Source organism: Canis aureus, chromosome 19, assembly GCF_053574225.1.
Source record: "Canis aureus isolate CA01 chromosome 19, VMU_Caureus_v.1.0, whole genome shotgun sequence".
NCBI lineage: Eukaryota > Metazoa > Chordata > Mammalia > Carnivora > Canidae > Canis > Canis aureus.
The window spans coordinates 58586645-58604030 of NC_135629.1; the positions used below are offsets into that span (position 1 = coordinate 58586645).

The window sequence follows — 17386 nt, forward strand, 5'->3', positions numbered from 1 at the left end:
GCGGCCCAGCTCTCAGAGGCGGAGCGCGGCGGCGCGGGCGGCGGCGGCGGCGGCGCGGGCGGCCGGCGGGCGAGAGGCGGGGGCGCGGGCCCGAGCGCTAGCGCCGCCATGCCCGGCTCCACCGGCCAGCCCGACGGCGGCGGCGGCGACCCCAGCCCGCGCCCCCCGCCGCCGCCGCCGCCCGCGGGCCCCGAGGAGGCCGCGCCCGCCGCCCGCCCCGCCGCGCTGCGCCTGGCGCTGGAGCAGCTCTCGGGGCTGGGGCTGGGGCTGCGCGGCGCGGGCGGCGCGGGCGGCGCGGACGACGAGGGCGCGGGCGGCGGGGACGGCGCGGGCGGCGCGGACGGGGCGGCGGAGCCCGCGCCCCCCGACGGCCGCGAGCCGGCGGCGCCCGCGGGGCCCGAGGCCGCGGCTCCCGGCCCGCTGGCGCTGCTGGACCCGGGCGGGAGCCCGCCGCCGCCGCCGCCGCCGCCCCCCTCCCGGCCGCCGCCCGACGTGTTCGCCGGCTTCGCGCCCCACCCCGCGGCCCTGGGCGCGCCGGGCCTGCTGGCCGAGCAGATGAGCGCGATCGGCAGCCGCAAGAAGAGCGTGAACATGACCGAGTGCGTGCCCGTGCCCAGCTCCGAGCACGTCGCCGAGATCGTGGGCCGCCAGGGTGAGTGGCCGCGGCCGGGCGCCGCCCCCGGAGCCCGCCCCGCCCCGCCCCGCCCCGCCCGGACCCCGCGGCCCGCGGCCCGCGCTCCCCGCCCGGCCTCGGGGCCGCCGAGCGCCTTTGTCCCGCGCGGGCCGCGCCAGAAAGTTGGGCGCCCCCGCGCCCCCCGCGGCCTTTGTCTGCGCCGCCGCCGCCCGCGGGCCCCGACACCCGGGGGCACCCGACACCGGGGGTGGGCGCCCGGCACCCAGGGCGGGGCTGCGGGGCTGCGGGGGCTGCGGGGGCGGCGGCGAAGTTTGCTACACCGAGGGCGCTCGTCCCCACTTGCAGGCCCTGCTGGCGGGGGCGGGGGGCGCGGGCCGAGGATCCCCACCCCGCTCGGAGTTGGGGCCGCGCTGGAGGACCGGCTGCACGAGCCTGCTGAGGGCCGGGCTCCGGGGCCTGCCCTGGGGGCACCGGGCCGCGGGCCGGGCCGGGGGTCCCGGCAGCAGCATTGTCAGACGGTCCCTGTGGCCGCCCCATTGTTCTCTTTGTTAGAGAGCCAGCCTGAGATTTGCAGGGTGACATCAGGCCGGCCGCCGCTCATTGGCCCTGGAGCCGGAGCTGCGGGGCGGGCGGGCAGGAGGGTGGTGGGCAGAGCTCCCCCGGACACACGCCCATCCCCCCTTTCAGCCGGCGGCCCCAGCCCCACTTTCCCCTGCCTCCTGCCCGCACCTTTCTGTTCACCACTCCCTGCTCGCTGGCCAGGTTCTAGAACCTGGGGTGGGGACTGGGCGGGGCTTGAGGTGGAGCTGCAGGACTCTCGGGCTGGCCTTCGGGCTGGGCTCGGCTGGCGCTGGCCTTCGGGCTCAGTAACAGGAGCTGGAGACCCGGTGGGGGGTCTTGAATTGCAAGGTGGCTTGTCACTCCTGCCGCCGGGGGTCAGAGGACCACAGGGATGCTCCGGGCACTGGCCTCTCGGAGTTCTGGGTGGGAGGGGTGGTTGGCCAGTGAGTCCTGGGGCTTTGGGTGAAGGTGCAGCCAATCACGGGCCCTCCCCACATCTGGCAGCAGGAGGAGCAGGTGTGGTGCTGGGCTGAGGGACCAGGAGTTGGGAGCAGTGCCGGGGGACAGGTGGTTCCCTGGGCCCTGTCGGCTGCCTCCCATGAGCAGGACTCCAGGCCCGACCGCCCCATCCACCCCCTGCCCCAGTCTCTCTTATCTGCTCCAGGACGTGTGACAGGCCCACTGCCACGTGCTGACCGTCCATTAGCCAGTGGCACGGTGGGGGTGGGGGGGACGACAGACGCGGGAACCGGCCTGGGGGCTGTTGCCCAAAGTCACAAGGCTGATCCACAGGCTGCTGGGGCGCGGAGCACGAGGGCGTGTTCCCTGCGAGTGTGTGTGTTCTGGAACCCCGGGAGGGCCCTCCAGAGAGGCTGAGTCCACCCCAGTGGTGGCGGCAGTCGAGCCGAGGACGTCCGAACCCGTGCCTTTGGTTGTGCAGGAGCACACTTGGGGCGCCCCGACCTGCGGGGTGTGCCTTTCACCACCTGTTTATCGGGTGCCGGCCTGGGGTCTTGCTGCTGGCAGACAGACAGCAAGGCCAGCTCCGGGGGTGCGGACTGGGCTGGCCCTGTGACCCCGGGCAGGGGAGATCTCCTCTCTGTGACAGGTTGGGGGGGACAGCACCCCCTCCGGTGCTTTGTGAGGATTCTCAAGTAAGAGGGTTCTAATCCCAGCAGCGGCTGGTACGAGGTGGGGTGCAGGGTCCCGGGGAGGGTGCCAGGACAGGGAGTTCCAGGAGCACCTCTGGGACCTTCTGTGCCCTGATCCTGACCCCCGCCGTCACCCATCCACTCTCCACCTTGGGGGGTTCCAGCCTGTCCCTCCACCAGTGCGGGGCCACAGCTGCTCGGAACGCCGCCTCCTGCCCAACCCCAGGTGCGGGCCGCTCCATCCCCTGGAGGGGGCCAGAGTCCCCGACCTGTGGTCTCCCCTTTCCCAGACACTTTACCTGCTGTTCTCTGAGCTGTTTTTTCCATCCCACAGCAGGTCTGCGCAGCCCCCGGGGACGGGGCAGGTGGTTACCACCCCCGAGAGTGCCCTCCTCCCTGAGGCTGGGTGGCCCAGAGGTGCCCCGCGTGGGAGCCTCGGCCTGCCCCGCCTCGCTGAGCCTCCAGATCCCCCCCGAGAGGACGCTCTGTAGCTTCTGGTCACGGGAGGGGCCGAAGCTGGGTCAGCAGGGCTGTGATTCGAACCTTAGTGCCCTGGCTCTGTCTGAGGGAACGGACGTGGCCCCGGAGAGGACTTGTGCCCTCCGAAGCTGCAGGGTGGGGGTGACGGCCCCCTTTTACAGACAAGAGAAGGGAGACTCCAAAGGGAGTCAGCAAATGTCACCTGGGAGGCTGGTGCCCGCTTGCCCCGCGTGTGACCTTGGCTCCCATCAGCGTGCACCCCCGCTGGGCGTCCCTGGGGGCCCCCTGCCTGCTGAGTGGGTGAAGGGCGGCCGTGCCCCGAGCCCCTCTGTCTGCTGCTGTGGCCAGGGCCGGGGCTCAGCCTGGCCCCCCTCAGCTCGGGGACGCCTGCTTTGCTCACCGCTCTCCCCCGCTGACCCCACCCCTGCAGGCCTTGGCTGCTCGTCCTGGCGGCTGGTGGTGGGGCCCAGAAAGAAAGGGGTTCCCTGTGTTGGGCGCCGCATCGGAGGGGGTCTCCGAGCCTGTGAGAGGGATGAGCCCGCTGCCCCCGCAGAGCCACCCTGCCGTGATGCGGCCCAGCCTGCCTGGGCCTGCTCTGGGGACAGCACCCCACCAGGTTGGGCAGGGGCATCCCGAGGTCTGTCCCAGCCCCGTCCTGCTTCCAGGGCTCCGCCCACCCTTCGCTGAGCCAGGAGCCCTCCCCTGACCCACGTCCTTCCAAGGGTGAGGCTTGTCCCCTCACGACTTCCAGTGCTGGTTGATCAGCGAAGCCTGTGGTGACTGTGGGGTCCCTGGGGGCAGCGCCTGAGTTCCCGAGCGCCCAGCATACGGGGGTCGGGACCCCAGAATGAGGGCATGCGAGCAGCGGGCCCAGGTTCTGTGTGGGGACCCGCCACCCCCGTGTGAGGGAGGTGGGCGTTGCTGGGTGGTCACCCGGCTCCTGGGGGACACCTGCTCGAGTCGGCGTCCTGGTGGCCCAGGAATTGGCCTCGGCCGGCAAGCAGCCCCCCACGCCCTTTAGGGGCCTGGCCCCGCCGTCACCTGTAGCCCCTACTCCACAGAGCCGTGTCCCACCACTCTCTCCAGGTGCCACCTCTTAGGGCTGTGGCACGGGTGGGGCTCGGCACCGTGGGTGTCCCGCCGAGTGCGCCCAGCGAACGTATCCCCTCGGCCCCGCGGGCTCCATCTGGGGCTCCGGGACCGCGAACAGGGCTGCCCTCCGGCTGTGCCAGGGCGCCCTCAGGGCGGGTTCCCCTGTGCCCTGTGGCCTGGCCCCGCCTGCCCGCCCCCGGGGGGCCTGGGACTCCTCACGTGGGGTTGTGATCCCCTGGCTGGGAGCCTCGTGGCAGCAGGCACCTGCTCGGGCTGCAGGGTCTGGGCCCTTTTCCTGGCGAGGAAGCAGAGCACGGGACCGGCCTCCGGGAGGCCAGCGTCCTCCAGCGCACTGACCCTCACGGCCCGCCAGCCTCGGGGAGCTGGGAGGGTCCAACGGGAGCAGCTGAGGGATGTGTGCTGGGGCCCTGCTGTAGTCCCTGTGGGCTTCCTGGAGGAGGGGGCGCTGGGCAGTGACCTGATGGACGCTTGGAGATGGCAAAGGTTGTGCAGGGGGCCCTGAGGCTGGGGCAGGGGAGATGCCAGTGAGGCCATGGGGGCCAGTGGCCCAGGACCCGGGAGAGGGGATGGGGGGGCTGTGCCCGGGCTCTGGGTGAGGCTGCCCCCTGGCCGCCCCTGACTGTGTGTTCTCCTTGGGAGACGTCAGCTGCGCTGTTGTCTCGGTGCCAGCCTCTCGCCGCGGTGGCCTCGTGTGCCTCCGGCCTCGGGAGGGGTTCTGCTGGACTCCTGGGCCCCGACTCATGGTGGCACAAAAGGCCCTGGGGTGGTGGTAAGAGACACCTGCAGGCGCCCCCACCGAACACCCTGCGTCTTGCCCGCCGTGCAGATCCCCCTGCTGCCTGCATGGGCTGTGGCCGCCTGGGCCGTCGGAGGTGCCCTGTGCAGGGTGCATGGGGCCCGGGCCCCTGTGGGCTGGGGAGGCCCGCTGGTCAGGAGAGAATCCTAGGTGGATGCTGTAGTCCGACCGGGCTGCCCCACCGCTGCGCGGGGGGTGCTGTCGAGGGCTCTGCAGACCATCCGTGTCCCTGGGCTGCCGGTGGCTCCTTGCTCACAGGGTGGTCTGTCTTCTCCATGTCTTCATGTCCTTCCTCTTCTAAGGGACACCTGTCGTGGCTTCAGGGCCACCCCACTGCGTGTTCCCTAATTACACCTGTAGGGTGTGTCCCAGTAAGGTCCTGTTCACAAGGACCCAGTGGACATGAATTTTGGGAGACACTGTTTAACCCACAAGGGGTCCTCCTTGCAAACGTGCCACACGTCAAGCCTGGGACCAGAGGGGACACGGGGAGATGTGTGTCTGAGGATACAGCCCCGGGTGGGTGCGCAGAGCGGTGGGGGCTCCCAGCCCCCCTCGCCGGCTGGCCCTGCAGCTGCCCCCCGGGAAGGGCTGTCCTGGGGAGGGTCCCCGTCCTCACAGTGTTTCCCCCTGCCTCCTCCAGGGTGCAAGATCAAGGCTCTGCGTGCTAAGACAAACACATACATCAAGACGCCCGTGCGTGGGGAGGAGCCAGTCTTCATCGTGACCGGCCGCAAGGAGGACGTGGAGATGGCCAAGCGTGAGATCCTGTCCGCCGCCGAGCACTTCTCCGTGATCCGCGCCACGCGCAGCAAGGCCGGCGGGCTGCCCGGCACCGCGCAGGGTCCGCCCAACCTGCCGGGCCAGACCACCATCCAGGTGCGCGTGCCCTACCGCGTGGTGGGGCTGGTGGTGGGGCCCAAGGGCGCCACCATCAAGCGCATCCAGCAGCGGACACACACGTACATCGTGACGCCGGGGCGCGACAAGGAGCCGGTGTTCGCCGTGACGGGCATGCCCGAGAACGTGGACCGGGCGCGTGAGGAGATCGAGGCGCACATCACACTGCGCACGGGCGCCTTCACTGACGCGGGCCCCGACAGTGACTTCCATGCCAACGGCACCGACGTCTGCCTGGACCTGCTCGGGACGGCCGCCGGCCTCTGGGCCAAGGCCCCCAACCCTGGGCGGAGGCCCCCCGCGCCCACTGCCAGCCTCCGCGGGGACCCGGCCCTGGGGGCTCCCGGGGGCCCCGAGGCCTTCTACGCGGGGGGCCGCGGGGGGCCGCCAGTGCCCGAGGCCGGCCCCACCAGTCCCTACGGAGGCGGCGGCTCGGGCAACGGGGGCTTCACGTTCGGCGGCGACGGCCCGGGGGCCCCAGCGGGGCCGCCTGCCCCCGAGGACTGTGACTTCGGCTTCGACTTCCTGGCGCTGGACCTCACCGTGCCCGCCGCCGCCACCATCTGGGCCCCGTTCGAGCGCGCGGCGCCGCTGCCGGCCTTCGGCGGCTGCTCGGCGGTCAACGGGGCCCCCGCGCCACCCGCCCCGGGCGCCCGGCGCAGCAGCGGGACCGGCTCGCCGCGCCACTCGCCCACGCTGCCCGAGCCCGGCGGCCTGGCCCTGGAGCTGCCGCTGGCCCGCCGCGCCGGCCCCCCCGACCCGGTGGGCGCCCTGGCCTGGCGGCCCGCGCAGAGCGCCCTGGCCTCCTTCCCCGGCGCCGGCTTCTCGGCGGCCGCCCCGCCGTGCGCCCCCCTGGACCCCGGGGCCTCCGAGGGCGGCCGCAAGCCCCCGCCGGCCGCGTCCTCGTCCTCGTCGTCGTCCTCGTCCTCGTCGTCGGCCGCGCCGCCCCCGGCCGCCCCCGGCCCGGCCCTGGCACGCGAGTGCGTGGTGTGCGCCGAGGGCGAGGCGATGGCCGCGCTGGTGCCCTGCGGCCACAACCTCTTCTGCATGGACTGCGCCGTCCGCATCTGCGGCAAGAGCGAGCCCGAGTGCCCGGCCTGCCGCACGCCCGCCACCCAGGCCATTCATATCTTTTCCTAGCGGGGGGCCGGGGGGGCCGGGGGGCCGGGGCGCGGGGCCAGCCTTCACAGACGAGCTTTAACTCGGCCCCAGGCGTGGAGACGGCTGCCCGACGGCATCTCAGTTCCTAACAAATAAACAGTATTGAGTCGACAGGTTAAAATAAACCAGAGAGAAAAGGTCTGCTTGCACTTTTTATTTAAGACTCCCCGCCCCCCAGGGTGATCTTTTTAAGGAAAAAAAAAAAAGATATATATATATACACACACACACATATATATATGATTTTTACAACTCTCGCTAGTCCTTTGGGACTCGGATTTCTGACTTGACAGTGCTGGCTCCGGACACCGCCGCAGCCTCTGCGAATCCCCCCGAGGAGCCCTCTTGGGGTCCACCGGTTGCCCTTTTGTACGTCCGCGGGGGACAGGCTGGAGGGGGTGGGGTGGGGGGCAGGGGGGGCCCAACCAGAAATTTCTAACTTTTTGTTTTTAATTATTAATCCCCTTCTGCTGTGGTTTCTGTTGTCAGTTTTTAAATTTTTTTAAATTGTGTTTTTTTTAAACTTTTACTTTTTACCTCTTGTGTATATGTAGGGAATTTATAGGGAAATATGTACTTTATGAAATAAATTTTAAGAACTAAAATATATTTTATTTTAAATAAAGTAACGGACCTTTAATCTTACACAGCTAAATTACTGATTATATATTTGCTGAGCTGACTTAAGGGTTCAGAAAATTGTATCAAGAGTTTTATTTTTTGACTTCAAAGCCTTCTTAATAAAGTCTTTTTACTACATGTGAGCCCTTGGCGTGGTGTGGGGTGGGTGGGCGTGGGAGGGGGAGGATCAGGGGAGGGGAGCTCGGATCCAGTCCCCGCGCCCCCTAGGCTTCCAGAAGGAGGGATTCGGACTGAGGATGAGGGTGTTCGGTCCGGAGGGGAGGTGGTGCAGCCAGGCCCCCCGTTTTCCTGGGGCTTGGGCCCCCTGACCCTCCCAGCCGACGGCCAAGCACAGGGGCAGCTGTGGCCGCTGTGAAGATGGGGTGCCAGGCTCTGTGCCGTGTGGTGGGGGGGGACTCCCAGTCTCACTGTGCAGAAGGGCAGACGGGTCTGAGTCCCACCTCCAGGAGGGGTTCGAACACCTGTCCGTCCCCGAAGGACCTCTGAGCGATGACCACACGTGCCACCCTCCCTCTCCGGGTCTCGGGAGCAGAGGACGATGCCCATGGGACCGCTAGGCAACTCAGGGCAGGGTTGGCCCAGAGTCGGGAGTGGGACCATGGGTTGGACCGTCTGTAGTCATCGGGTGCCACTGAAGCTCCCAGGGGAGAGAAGAAAGCCCCGGGATGCGTGGAGGGTGGGCTGTGAGGCGTGGGACTGCTCCCGAGACAAGCTGGGGAGCCAGGGGCCCGTAGGCTGCTGGCCTGAGTGCGCACGGAGGAGGGGTCTGCACATGGAGCCTGCTAGGAAAGGTAGGAAGGAGCAACCCGGAGGGCCTCCAGGAGGCGGCGGGGGGCTCAGGGCGCCAGGTGGGTCGGGGCACCAGGAGGGGCGATGGGCGCCCCGCGGCCATGGTCTCCCGCTGAGTGGCGGCCCCCCCGGCGGCAGGGCTGGGGGAGTGTGGAACAGCCACCCACCCGGGGGTCCTGCTCCGCTGGAGTTTCCCTAGCTCTGGTGAGGGTCGTGGGTGAAGTGGTTAACCGTGGCCCCAGAACCCAGGAGTGGGCCTTATCCAGAAAAAGGGGTCTTTGTGGATATAACCAAGGATCGCCGGGTGGCTCCTCGTGAATTAGGGCGGGCCCCCAGTCTCACGACGAGGGTCCGGATAAGACCATACGGGCCAGGATATGGGACCGGAGCAGGGAGAGAAACCGAGCGAAGATGGAGGCAAGTCCAGGGGCGCCTGAGCCCCCGAGCTGGAGAGGTGGGGAGCACCTGCCCTTGGACCAGCCCCCTGGCCAGCGGTGAGAGAACAAAGGCGTGTTGTGCTGTCACCAACATTGTGACAATTTGTTTCAGCAGCCGCAGGAGCCAGTAGGGCGGGTGGGCAGCACGCAGGCCGGGGCCGGCCCACCACGCGAGGAGGGGGCTGGACGTGGCTGCCGTGGCCCTGGGCGACTGGACAGAAGTTAGACCGTAGCCACCGTCCTGCAGGAGGCTACGGGGGCAGTGGGAGGCGACAGCGTGGGGACCAGTCCCCCTGGCATTTTGGACAAAGAGAAAGCAGCCCCCCTCGAGGGACCGAGGGGTCAAGGGAGAGACAGGACACCCAGGAGGTTGAAACCAAGTCCTGGGAAAGGAGGTCGGGACTGGAGCCCAAGCAAGGGGTTTCAGAAGATGCAATGGGCGTGGGCCCGACCTGAGGACATGCCGTCCTGGAAGCATCCAGAAATGTCTGAGGGATGTGCTCGCTCCCTGCTGAGGGGCTGTGAAGCTGATACTCGAGAGGCCAGAGTTGCTGCGGCCCTTGGGGAAAGCTGAGAGATGGCCAGAGTGGGCTCTCGTGCTTGCCATCTGGGGCCCTGGATCCAGCTGTGCCTGCAGGCAGCCCGTCCCAACCTCCCAGTTATGAGTGCCAGCGAGCTCTCCTGCTTTGCTTAAGCCACTGTAAGCTGGAGTCACTCGAACTCATAGCCACCTACGGGGGCTACATTCCTGGGGGTGAGGGGTGCTGCGCAAAAGCAAGGCCATTACCGGGTGCAATCAGCTTCACAACTAGACGTGCTCAGGGAAGCCAACGACCGAGGCAAACCTTCATTGCCCTTATCACTTGTTTTTTTTTTTTTTTTTTTAAGATTTTATTTATTTATTCATAGAGACAGAGAGAGAGAGGCAGAGGGAGAAGCAGGCTCCATGCAGAGAGCCTGATGTGGGACTCGATCCAGGGTCTCCAGGATCACATCCCGGGCTGCAGGCGGCGCTAAACCGCTGCGCCACCGGGGCTGCCCTGCCCTTGTCACTTGTGTCTGTGGGTTCACAGGCTCAGCACACTGCGGTGACCCGTCCAGTGTCTTCTGAGAAGACTTTATTGTGGGTCCCATAAGATTTCAGGGAGACGAGAGGGTAAGGCTGTGGTGCTCGCATCTGTGAGATGGAGCCACCAACTGAGTGGGCTCAGTGGGAGTGATATGTCACCTGCACGACCATGTGTAGGGAAAGCAGCTCTAGGGACAGACACGGGAGTCCCCTCCTGGCCTACCACTTGCCTGCTGCATGCCCCTGGGCACGTTATCTCCCTGACTTGTCTTCTTCTCTGTAAAGTGGGGACTTAATCAGCGCTTAACCATGCGCAGCCGAGTATAGAGCCTGGCAGGTGTCCCTGGTCGTCCCCTCTCTCCAGCTCTTCCCTCAGATGGATACATCTGCGGGGCATCAATTCAGACACAAGACCTCTGAGGCCAGGAAAACACCAACAGACCAAATAGAACAAACAGAGCTTGGAAATGGGAAGGTGCTCAGCGTTTGCTGGGTGCATGGATGGATAGGTGGGTGGTGGGTGAGTGAATGGATGGAAGACGGATAAGGAGTGGATGAATGGATGATGGGTGACTGGATGGATGGATGGATGGATGGATGGATGGATGGATGGGTGGATGGATGATAGGTGGATTCATGGATGGATGGGTGGGTGGTTGGATGGGTGGATGGATGGATGGATGGGGGATTTATAGATGGATGGATGGGTAGGTGGATGGGTGGATGGATGGATGGATGGATGGATGGATGGATGGTTGGGTGGATGGATGGGTGGATGCAGGATTGATAGATGGGTGGATGGATGGATGGATGGATGGAGGATTGATGAATGGATGGGTGGATGGATGGGTGGTGTGTGGATAAGTCAGAACAGAGGAGGAAGGACTAATTTTGCTGAGAGATTCAGAGGAAGGCTAGCTGGAGAGGTTGGTTGGTCAGGGGGAGACAGAGTAGGAAAGACTTGGAAGTGGTGGGATCACAAGTCAGATTCAGGGAACAAAGAGTAGTCAGGGAGACAGGTTCAAATAGTGGGAGAAAAGGCAGAAATCCTGACCTGGAAGGTGGCCTTGGAACTCGTTCTTCAGGCCTGTCAGGGCAGGCACCATTTTCGCCACAGCCCACCTCCCCCCTGGAGCCTCCCCTTCACAAGGAGGGAGCCACGCCAGCCCTTGCTGGACGGCAGTGGCCAACAAAATTTAAATGTGAATGTAAACAGCCACTCGTGGCTGATGGCTCCTACATAGAGTAGTGTCACTCTAGAATGTTCCGGTCCAGCATTGTCCAATAATGGGACAATGAGGGCGCCTGGATGGCTCAGTTGGTGAAGTGTCTGCCCTCAGCTCAGGTCATGGTCCTGGGGTCCTGGGGTCCTGGGATCGAGCCCCATGTTGGGCTCCCTGCTCAGGGGGGAGCCTGCCCTCCCCCCTGCGCATGTTCTCTCACATGCTTTCTCTCAAATGAACAAATAAAATAATAGTGGGTCAACGATAGGAATGTTCTAGATCTTCACTCTCCATTGCAAGTGCTGCCAGCCACACTGAGTGACTGAACATCTGAAACATGGCTCATGTGATTAGGAGACTGAACTTTTAATTTTGTTTTTCTTTTTTTTTTTTTTTTTTTTTTTTTTAATTTTGTTTTTCTTTTAAAGATTTTATTTATTCACGAGGGACACACAGAGAGAGGCAGAGACACAGGCAGAGGGAGAAGCAGGCTCCCTGCAGGGACGGCGATGCAGGACTTGATCCCGGGACCCCAGGATCACGCAGGCCCTGGGCCGAAGCCAGCCGCTCGCTCAACCGCTGAGCCACCCGGGTGCCCCAGTTTTAATTAACTTTTTTTTTTTTTAAACTTTTATTTATTTATTTACGATAGTCACAGAGAGAGAGAGAGAGAGGCAGAGACAGAAGCAGGCTCCATGCACCGGGAGCCCAACGTGGGATTCGATCCCGGGTCTCCAGGATCGCGCCCTGGGCCAAAGGCAGGCGCTAAGCCTCTGCGCCACCCAGGGGATCCCAATTAACTTTAAATGGCCACCAACAAAGAGGGGGAAGCAGCACCTGGGGGAAGTAGTTTGCTGTGCAGACTTTGCACTACTTTTGATCCCGGGAAGCAGGAGGCCAGGCTGCCCGCGCTGTGGCCAGTGCGGCCCTAAAACAGCACTCAGCACAGGGGCTGCGGTGTGCTGCCGCCTCCCGCGCAGAGGGGAGCTGGTCGAGGCCCCGGGTAGGGGTGACCCTGGGCTCCGGGGGGTGGTCCCGAGAGGGAGGCGGTGGGGGAGCCCCCGAGACGGGCAGACCCCGCGCTGCTGGCGGGGAGGACGGAGGAGGGGCCGCGGGGACCCTGGAAGGTGGGGGCAGGAGGGGGTCTCCCTGGGGCGGGGGGTGGGGGGTGGCCTGGGGGTGACCAGCTCCGCCCACGCCTGGGTTTTCGGCCTCCGGAGCCCAGAACCGTCGGTGTGAGCGGTTGACGGCCCGGCGCGCCGGGAGCCTCGGGGACGCGGCGCAGGGGCACATCGGGGACATGGGGCGCCCCCCCCCCCCCCGGGATCCAGGACACGCGGTTACGTTGAGGCCGGGGCTGCCTGGGCCGTGCTGCTCCCCGGAAACTCAGCCTGAACGGGACGTGCTTTGATTTGATGCATTTGGTAAGGGGCGCGGGGGGGGGGGGGGACGGGACGGGAGGGGGCGCGGGGGGCACGGGGGGGCGGGGCAACGCCTCGGTTCACAGGGGCACGCGGCTGCCAAGGGCTCGGCAGGTACAGGTGAGGCCGGGCGCGGGCCCCGGGGCTGCGGAACGGGAACCGCAATGAACCGGCCGCTTCGCCGAGGCCGCCGAGGCCGCCTGCCTGCCCCTGGGGGCGGGTGTGCCCCGGGCGGGGAGGCCGAGCTGGAAGCCACGCCCCCTTAGGCACCGCCTCTTAGGCCCCGCCCCCTTAGGCACCGCCCCCGTGGGCGCGGGCTGCGCGTCCTCTGTCGCCACCGTGTGGCCGGGCCTGCACATGACTCCCGCAGGAGCACACACGCCCGCCCTCGCCCGGGCTCCCCCAGGGCGCGAGCCGGAGCCCCCTTTGCACCTTCCCCCCCACCCCGGCCGCCCCCGCCCCGCCGCTCAGCGCCGCCACACAGGAGCTGCTCCCTAAATGTTTGTTGATGGAATAAATGACGGGGCACCCCGCTGCCAAAGAGCTGAGCTTTTCCTTTACTCACAGCAGATCTGGCTTCGCCGGGTGTGGGAGGGGTGACCCCGAACAAGCCCAACACCCCCGTCCATGAGAACCTAGCCACTGTCCCCGGTGCCACAAAGCACTCTGGTGCGTTGGCTTTTTTTCTTTTTTCTTTCCTTTTTTTTTTTTTTTTTTTTAAGATTTTACTTATTTATTCATGAGAGACGCAGAGAATGAGGCACAGACACAGGCAGAGGGAGAAGCAGGCTCCCTGCGGGGAGCCCGTTGGGGACTTGAACTCGGGACCCCGGGGTCACGCCCTGGGTGGAAGCCAGATGTGCCATCCCCGGCGCCCCGTTCTCTGAAGTTAAGGGTCTGTTGGTTGGTGTCATTTTTTAGACACCCCAGGTGAGTGACACCCTGTGGTATTTGTCTTGCTCCGACTTAGGTCACTCAGCGTAATGCCCTCTAGGTCCGCCCACGTTGTTGCAGATGGCAAGGTCTCATTTTTCGTGGCTGCGTAATAATCCCTCGTACATAATGTCCTTTTTTTTGAGGTCGTATGAGGAATAGAACGTTTATTCGTAGGTGTATAGTAGTCGGAAGAAGCAAACGATCCCTTTAGAAATGCGACCAAGGAAGTTGTCCCTTTTTTTTTTTCATTATGTGGAGTGAGTCCTTAGCCCCCTCCCGTGTGCCCCCCCCTCCCCGCCGCTGCCCTCGGGTGACCAGCGCTGTGTTAGCCGCCGTTCAGACTGTTTCTTGCTTTGCCTCAGTCTCTCCCTTTTCCCTTCATTTGTGTGTAAGATTCTATTTATTTGACAGAGAGCCTGAGTGGGGCTGAGGGGCAGAGCCGAGGGAGGCTCCTCCCTGACGGGGGCTCGACCCCAGGACCCCGGGATCATGACCTCGCCGCCGGAGCCCCCAGGCCCCTTTGTGTTGTCCCATTTGTGTTGTCCATCTGCTCCGCCTGCGGCAACCGCATGGTGCTGGCCTTTCTCTGTCGCCCCCCAGCGTCGTGCCCCGGGCCCCGCCTGCCCACGCGAGTCTTCCTCCCTGCCGGAGGCTGAGCCATACCCACCGTGGCCACGGGGCACGTCTTAGTCCAGCGAGGTCGCAGGGCGCCGAGGCTCCTCCACGGGTGGCTGCCACTTGGGTCCCCGTGTCCTTTGGGGTGACGCCGGCAGCGCCGTTGCCGGGCCGAGGGGCGCCTGGGCCACCTGGTTGAGGCGCCCCCGCCCTGCGCCCCGCGGCCCGGCCTGCGCGCCCCCCCCTCCTCGCCGCCACCTGCGTCCCGGCCCCGGCAGGTGGGAGGTGACCGCCCGTGGCTCTGACCCGCGCTGCCCGGCCGCCGAGGGACGCCGAGCATCCTTCCACGCGTCTGTGGCCAATTGTGTGTCTTCTCTGGAGAGATGCGTGCCCGGGTCTTCTGTCCATTGTTACCTGGATTATTTGGCTTTGGGGACGTTGAGTTGAATCAGTTCTTAGGAATTTCCTTCTTGCTGAGGCTGAGCACTTGGCCCTCCTGCTGTGCACAGACACTGAGGATGTGAGAATGTTGGGGGGCACATGGAGCCCCGGGCCTGGAGGGCTTCTGACCCCTGTGAGCCCCTGCAGCCTGGAGACGTGGGGTGTGCGGTCACCCGGGGCTGGACGCTCTCGGGGTAGCCACGGCTGTGGGGAAGACGGGGTCAGTGGTGACGTCAGAGCCTGGCCGAAAGGCCCCAGGGGGGCTCGGCGAGGGCTCAGCTTGCTGGAGGGACGGGGGGGGGGGGCCCGGGAGGCACCCCAGGATGCTCACTGGGCCCAGCAGCCCCGCTCAGAGTAGCGGTGCCTCCCGCGAGGGCTCCGCGGCCAGCGTCCACGCGGGAGGAAGCGGAGGCTGCTCCTCCTTCCTGCGGCCCTCACCCTGCGGGCTCGCGGCTGGAACCCCCACGGGGCCTACACCTGCGCCCCTCTGGCCGGGCTGCTGCAGGCTCACCGCCGAAGCTCAGCGCCCCGCAAGGCAACGTTCTGCTCCTCGATGTCTTCCTCCCCCTAACCTGTTAGACCAGGGTCCCCTCTCGCTCACACCAGGGTCGTTGGGGGCTGTGCACGGCCTGGGGGTGCTCCCCGCCCTCGGGTCACTGAGCAGCTCCCCCTTCCCTCTCCTGACGGTGTCTCACATCTCCCTGGGGTGCTGCCCCGCCCCAGCAGCAGGGCTCTGACCTCCGTCACCCCCATTGCTGTGACCCGCTCTGCGTGTGTCTCGGTCCCCCTTGAAGCTCCCCGAGTGAACACTCACCTGCAGGAGCCGTGGGCCAGGGAGGACCAATGTGCCGAGGGGCGGCTGGGTCAAGCCCCGTGTGGCCCTGCCTGCGCGGAGGGGGCCCCCGCAGTGTCGCTGCTTCCTCCCGGCAGCCCTCCATGCGCTAGGACCCTAACACGCCTTGTACTTGATTCCTAAAGCGCTTCAGTGTGGGGAACGCCAGGTGTAAATCCAGGCAGAGAGGAGAGCAGAGGCGACCCTGCCTGTGGCTCAGGGTGTGACGGCGGCTCCCAGATCCAGTCCCACGTGGGCTCCCTGCAGGGGGCCTGCTTCTCCCTCCGCCTGTGTCTCTGCCTCTCTTTATCTCTGTGTCTCTCATGAATAAATAAAATCTTTATTTTTTTAAAGATATTATTTATTTATTCATGAGAGACACAGAGAGAGAGACAAAGGCAGAGACACAGGCACAGGGAGAAGCAGGCTCCATGCAGGGAGCCCGATGCGGGACTCGATCCCCGGACTCCAGGATCATGTTCTGGGCTGAAGGCGGCGCTAAACTGCTGAGCCACCCGGGCTGCCCCAAATAAAATCTTTATTTTTTATTTTTTAAAGATTTTATTTATTCATTCATGATAGACATAGAGAGAGAGAGAGACAGAGAGAGGCAGAGACACAGGAGGAGGGAGAAGCAGGCTCCATGCCGGGAGCCCGACGTGGGACTTGATCCCGGGTCTCCAGGATCGCGCCCTGGGCCAAAGGCAGGCGCCAAACCTCTGAGCCACTCAGGGATCCCCAGATAAAATCTTCTAAAAATTTATTTTTCTCAGTTGCAAATAAATAAATAAATAAATAAATAAATAAATAAATAAATTTCTCAGTTTGGTTATTATTATTCTTTGGCATTGGTTTCTCGGCCTCTGTGCATGCACTGTCCTCCTTGCTCCCCAATCCCGGGCTCAACCCCGTGTCACCTCCATGAGGGCTCCTGGCCTTGGCCTCCCCTCAGAGCCAGGGGGAGCTTTAAGAAACAGCAAAGCCTGAGCCCCCCTCCCCCCTTCTGCTGTAAGGGGCCTGAGGAGCAACGTGGGCAGCAGGGATTTTTTTTTAAATTGTGGTAAAGTACATAGAAGATATAATTTGCCATTGAAGGGGCGCCTGGCCGGCTCAGTCAGGACAGCACACGACTCTTGATCTTGGGGTTGTGAGTTCCAGCCCCATGATGGGTGTAGCCATTACTCATATAAAAAGATAAAATTAACCATTTTAATCCTTTTAAAGTGTATGATGCAGTGGCATTAAATGTATTCACAAAGTTGTGCAACTGTCCCTTCTAGCTCATTCCACAACATTCTATCACCCCAAAAGAAGCCATGTCTGCACTAGCTGTCACCCCCCATTTCCCTCCCCAGGCCCCTCCGAGTCCCCTCCCCGTGTGTGGATGAGCTCGTCCTGGATGTGTCACACACGTGGACTACACCCCGTGGGGCCTCCTGTGTCCGGTTCCCTCCCTGAGTGTTGGGGGCTCTGGTCGGTCCCCGGGTGGTGTGTGCGCCTCGCTCCTGCTCGCAGCCAGGGACGTGCCCCGCACGTGTGGTGGACGCTCTGTAACTGTTCATCTGTCAATGGACATTTAGGGTTATTTCCATGTTTGGATACCTGGACAGAGCTACTATGAATATTGGTGCACACATTTAAAAAAAATCATTAATCCAGTGATTTTTAAAACTTTTTAATAAAGATCTTATTTATTTTTTCATAGAGACAGAGAGAGAGAGAGAGGCAGAGACCCAGGCAGAGGGAGAAGCAGGCTCCATGCAGGGACGCTGATGTGTGACTCGATCCCAGGACCTGGGGTCCCGCCCTGGGCTGTAGGTGGCGCCAAGCTGCTGAGCCACCCAGGGATCCCCCGATTTTTAAAAGTTTTAATTGTAGTCAAAATATTATATTTGTTTCAGGTGCACAACAATTGTATACATTATGAAACAGTCACCAGGGGAAGTGTGGTTACAGTCTGTCACCCTACAACATTACAATGTTATTTTTTCTTTTTTTAAGACTTTATTTATTTATTCCTGAGAGACACACAGAGAGAGGCAGAGACACAGGCAGAGGGAGAAGCAGGCTCCCTGCGGGGAGCCCCACGCGGGACTCCACCCCAGGACCCCAGGACCCCGGGGTCACGCCCTGAGCCCTGAGCCCAAGGCAGGCGCCCCCACATGACACTATTACTGAATGTATT

The 17386-nt window shown here is 64.0% G+C and overlaps 1 protein-coding gene across 1 annotated transcript; it reads left to right on the forward strand.

Annotated features, from left to right (window-relative positions):
- Positions 1–108: 108 nt before the first annotated feature.
- Positions 109–7555, forward strand: MEX3D (mex-3 RNA binding family member D). Its single transcript, XM_077860863.1, has 2 exons — positions 109–652; positions 5379–7555. The coding sequence occupies exons 1-2, from the start codon at positions 109–111 to the stop codon at positions 6773–6775; spliced, it is 1941 nt and encodes a 646-aa protein (XP_077716989.1). The 3' UTR covers positions 6776–7555.
- Positions 7556–17386: the final 9831 nt, after the last annotated feature.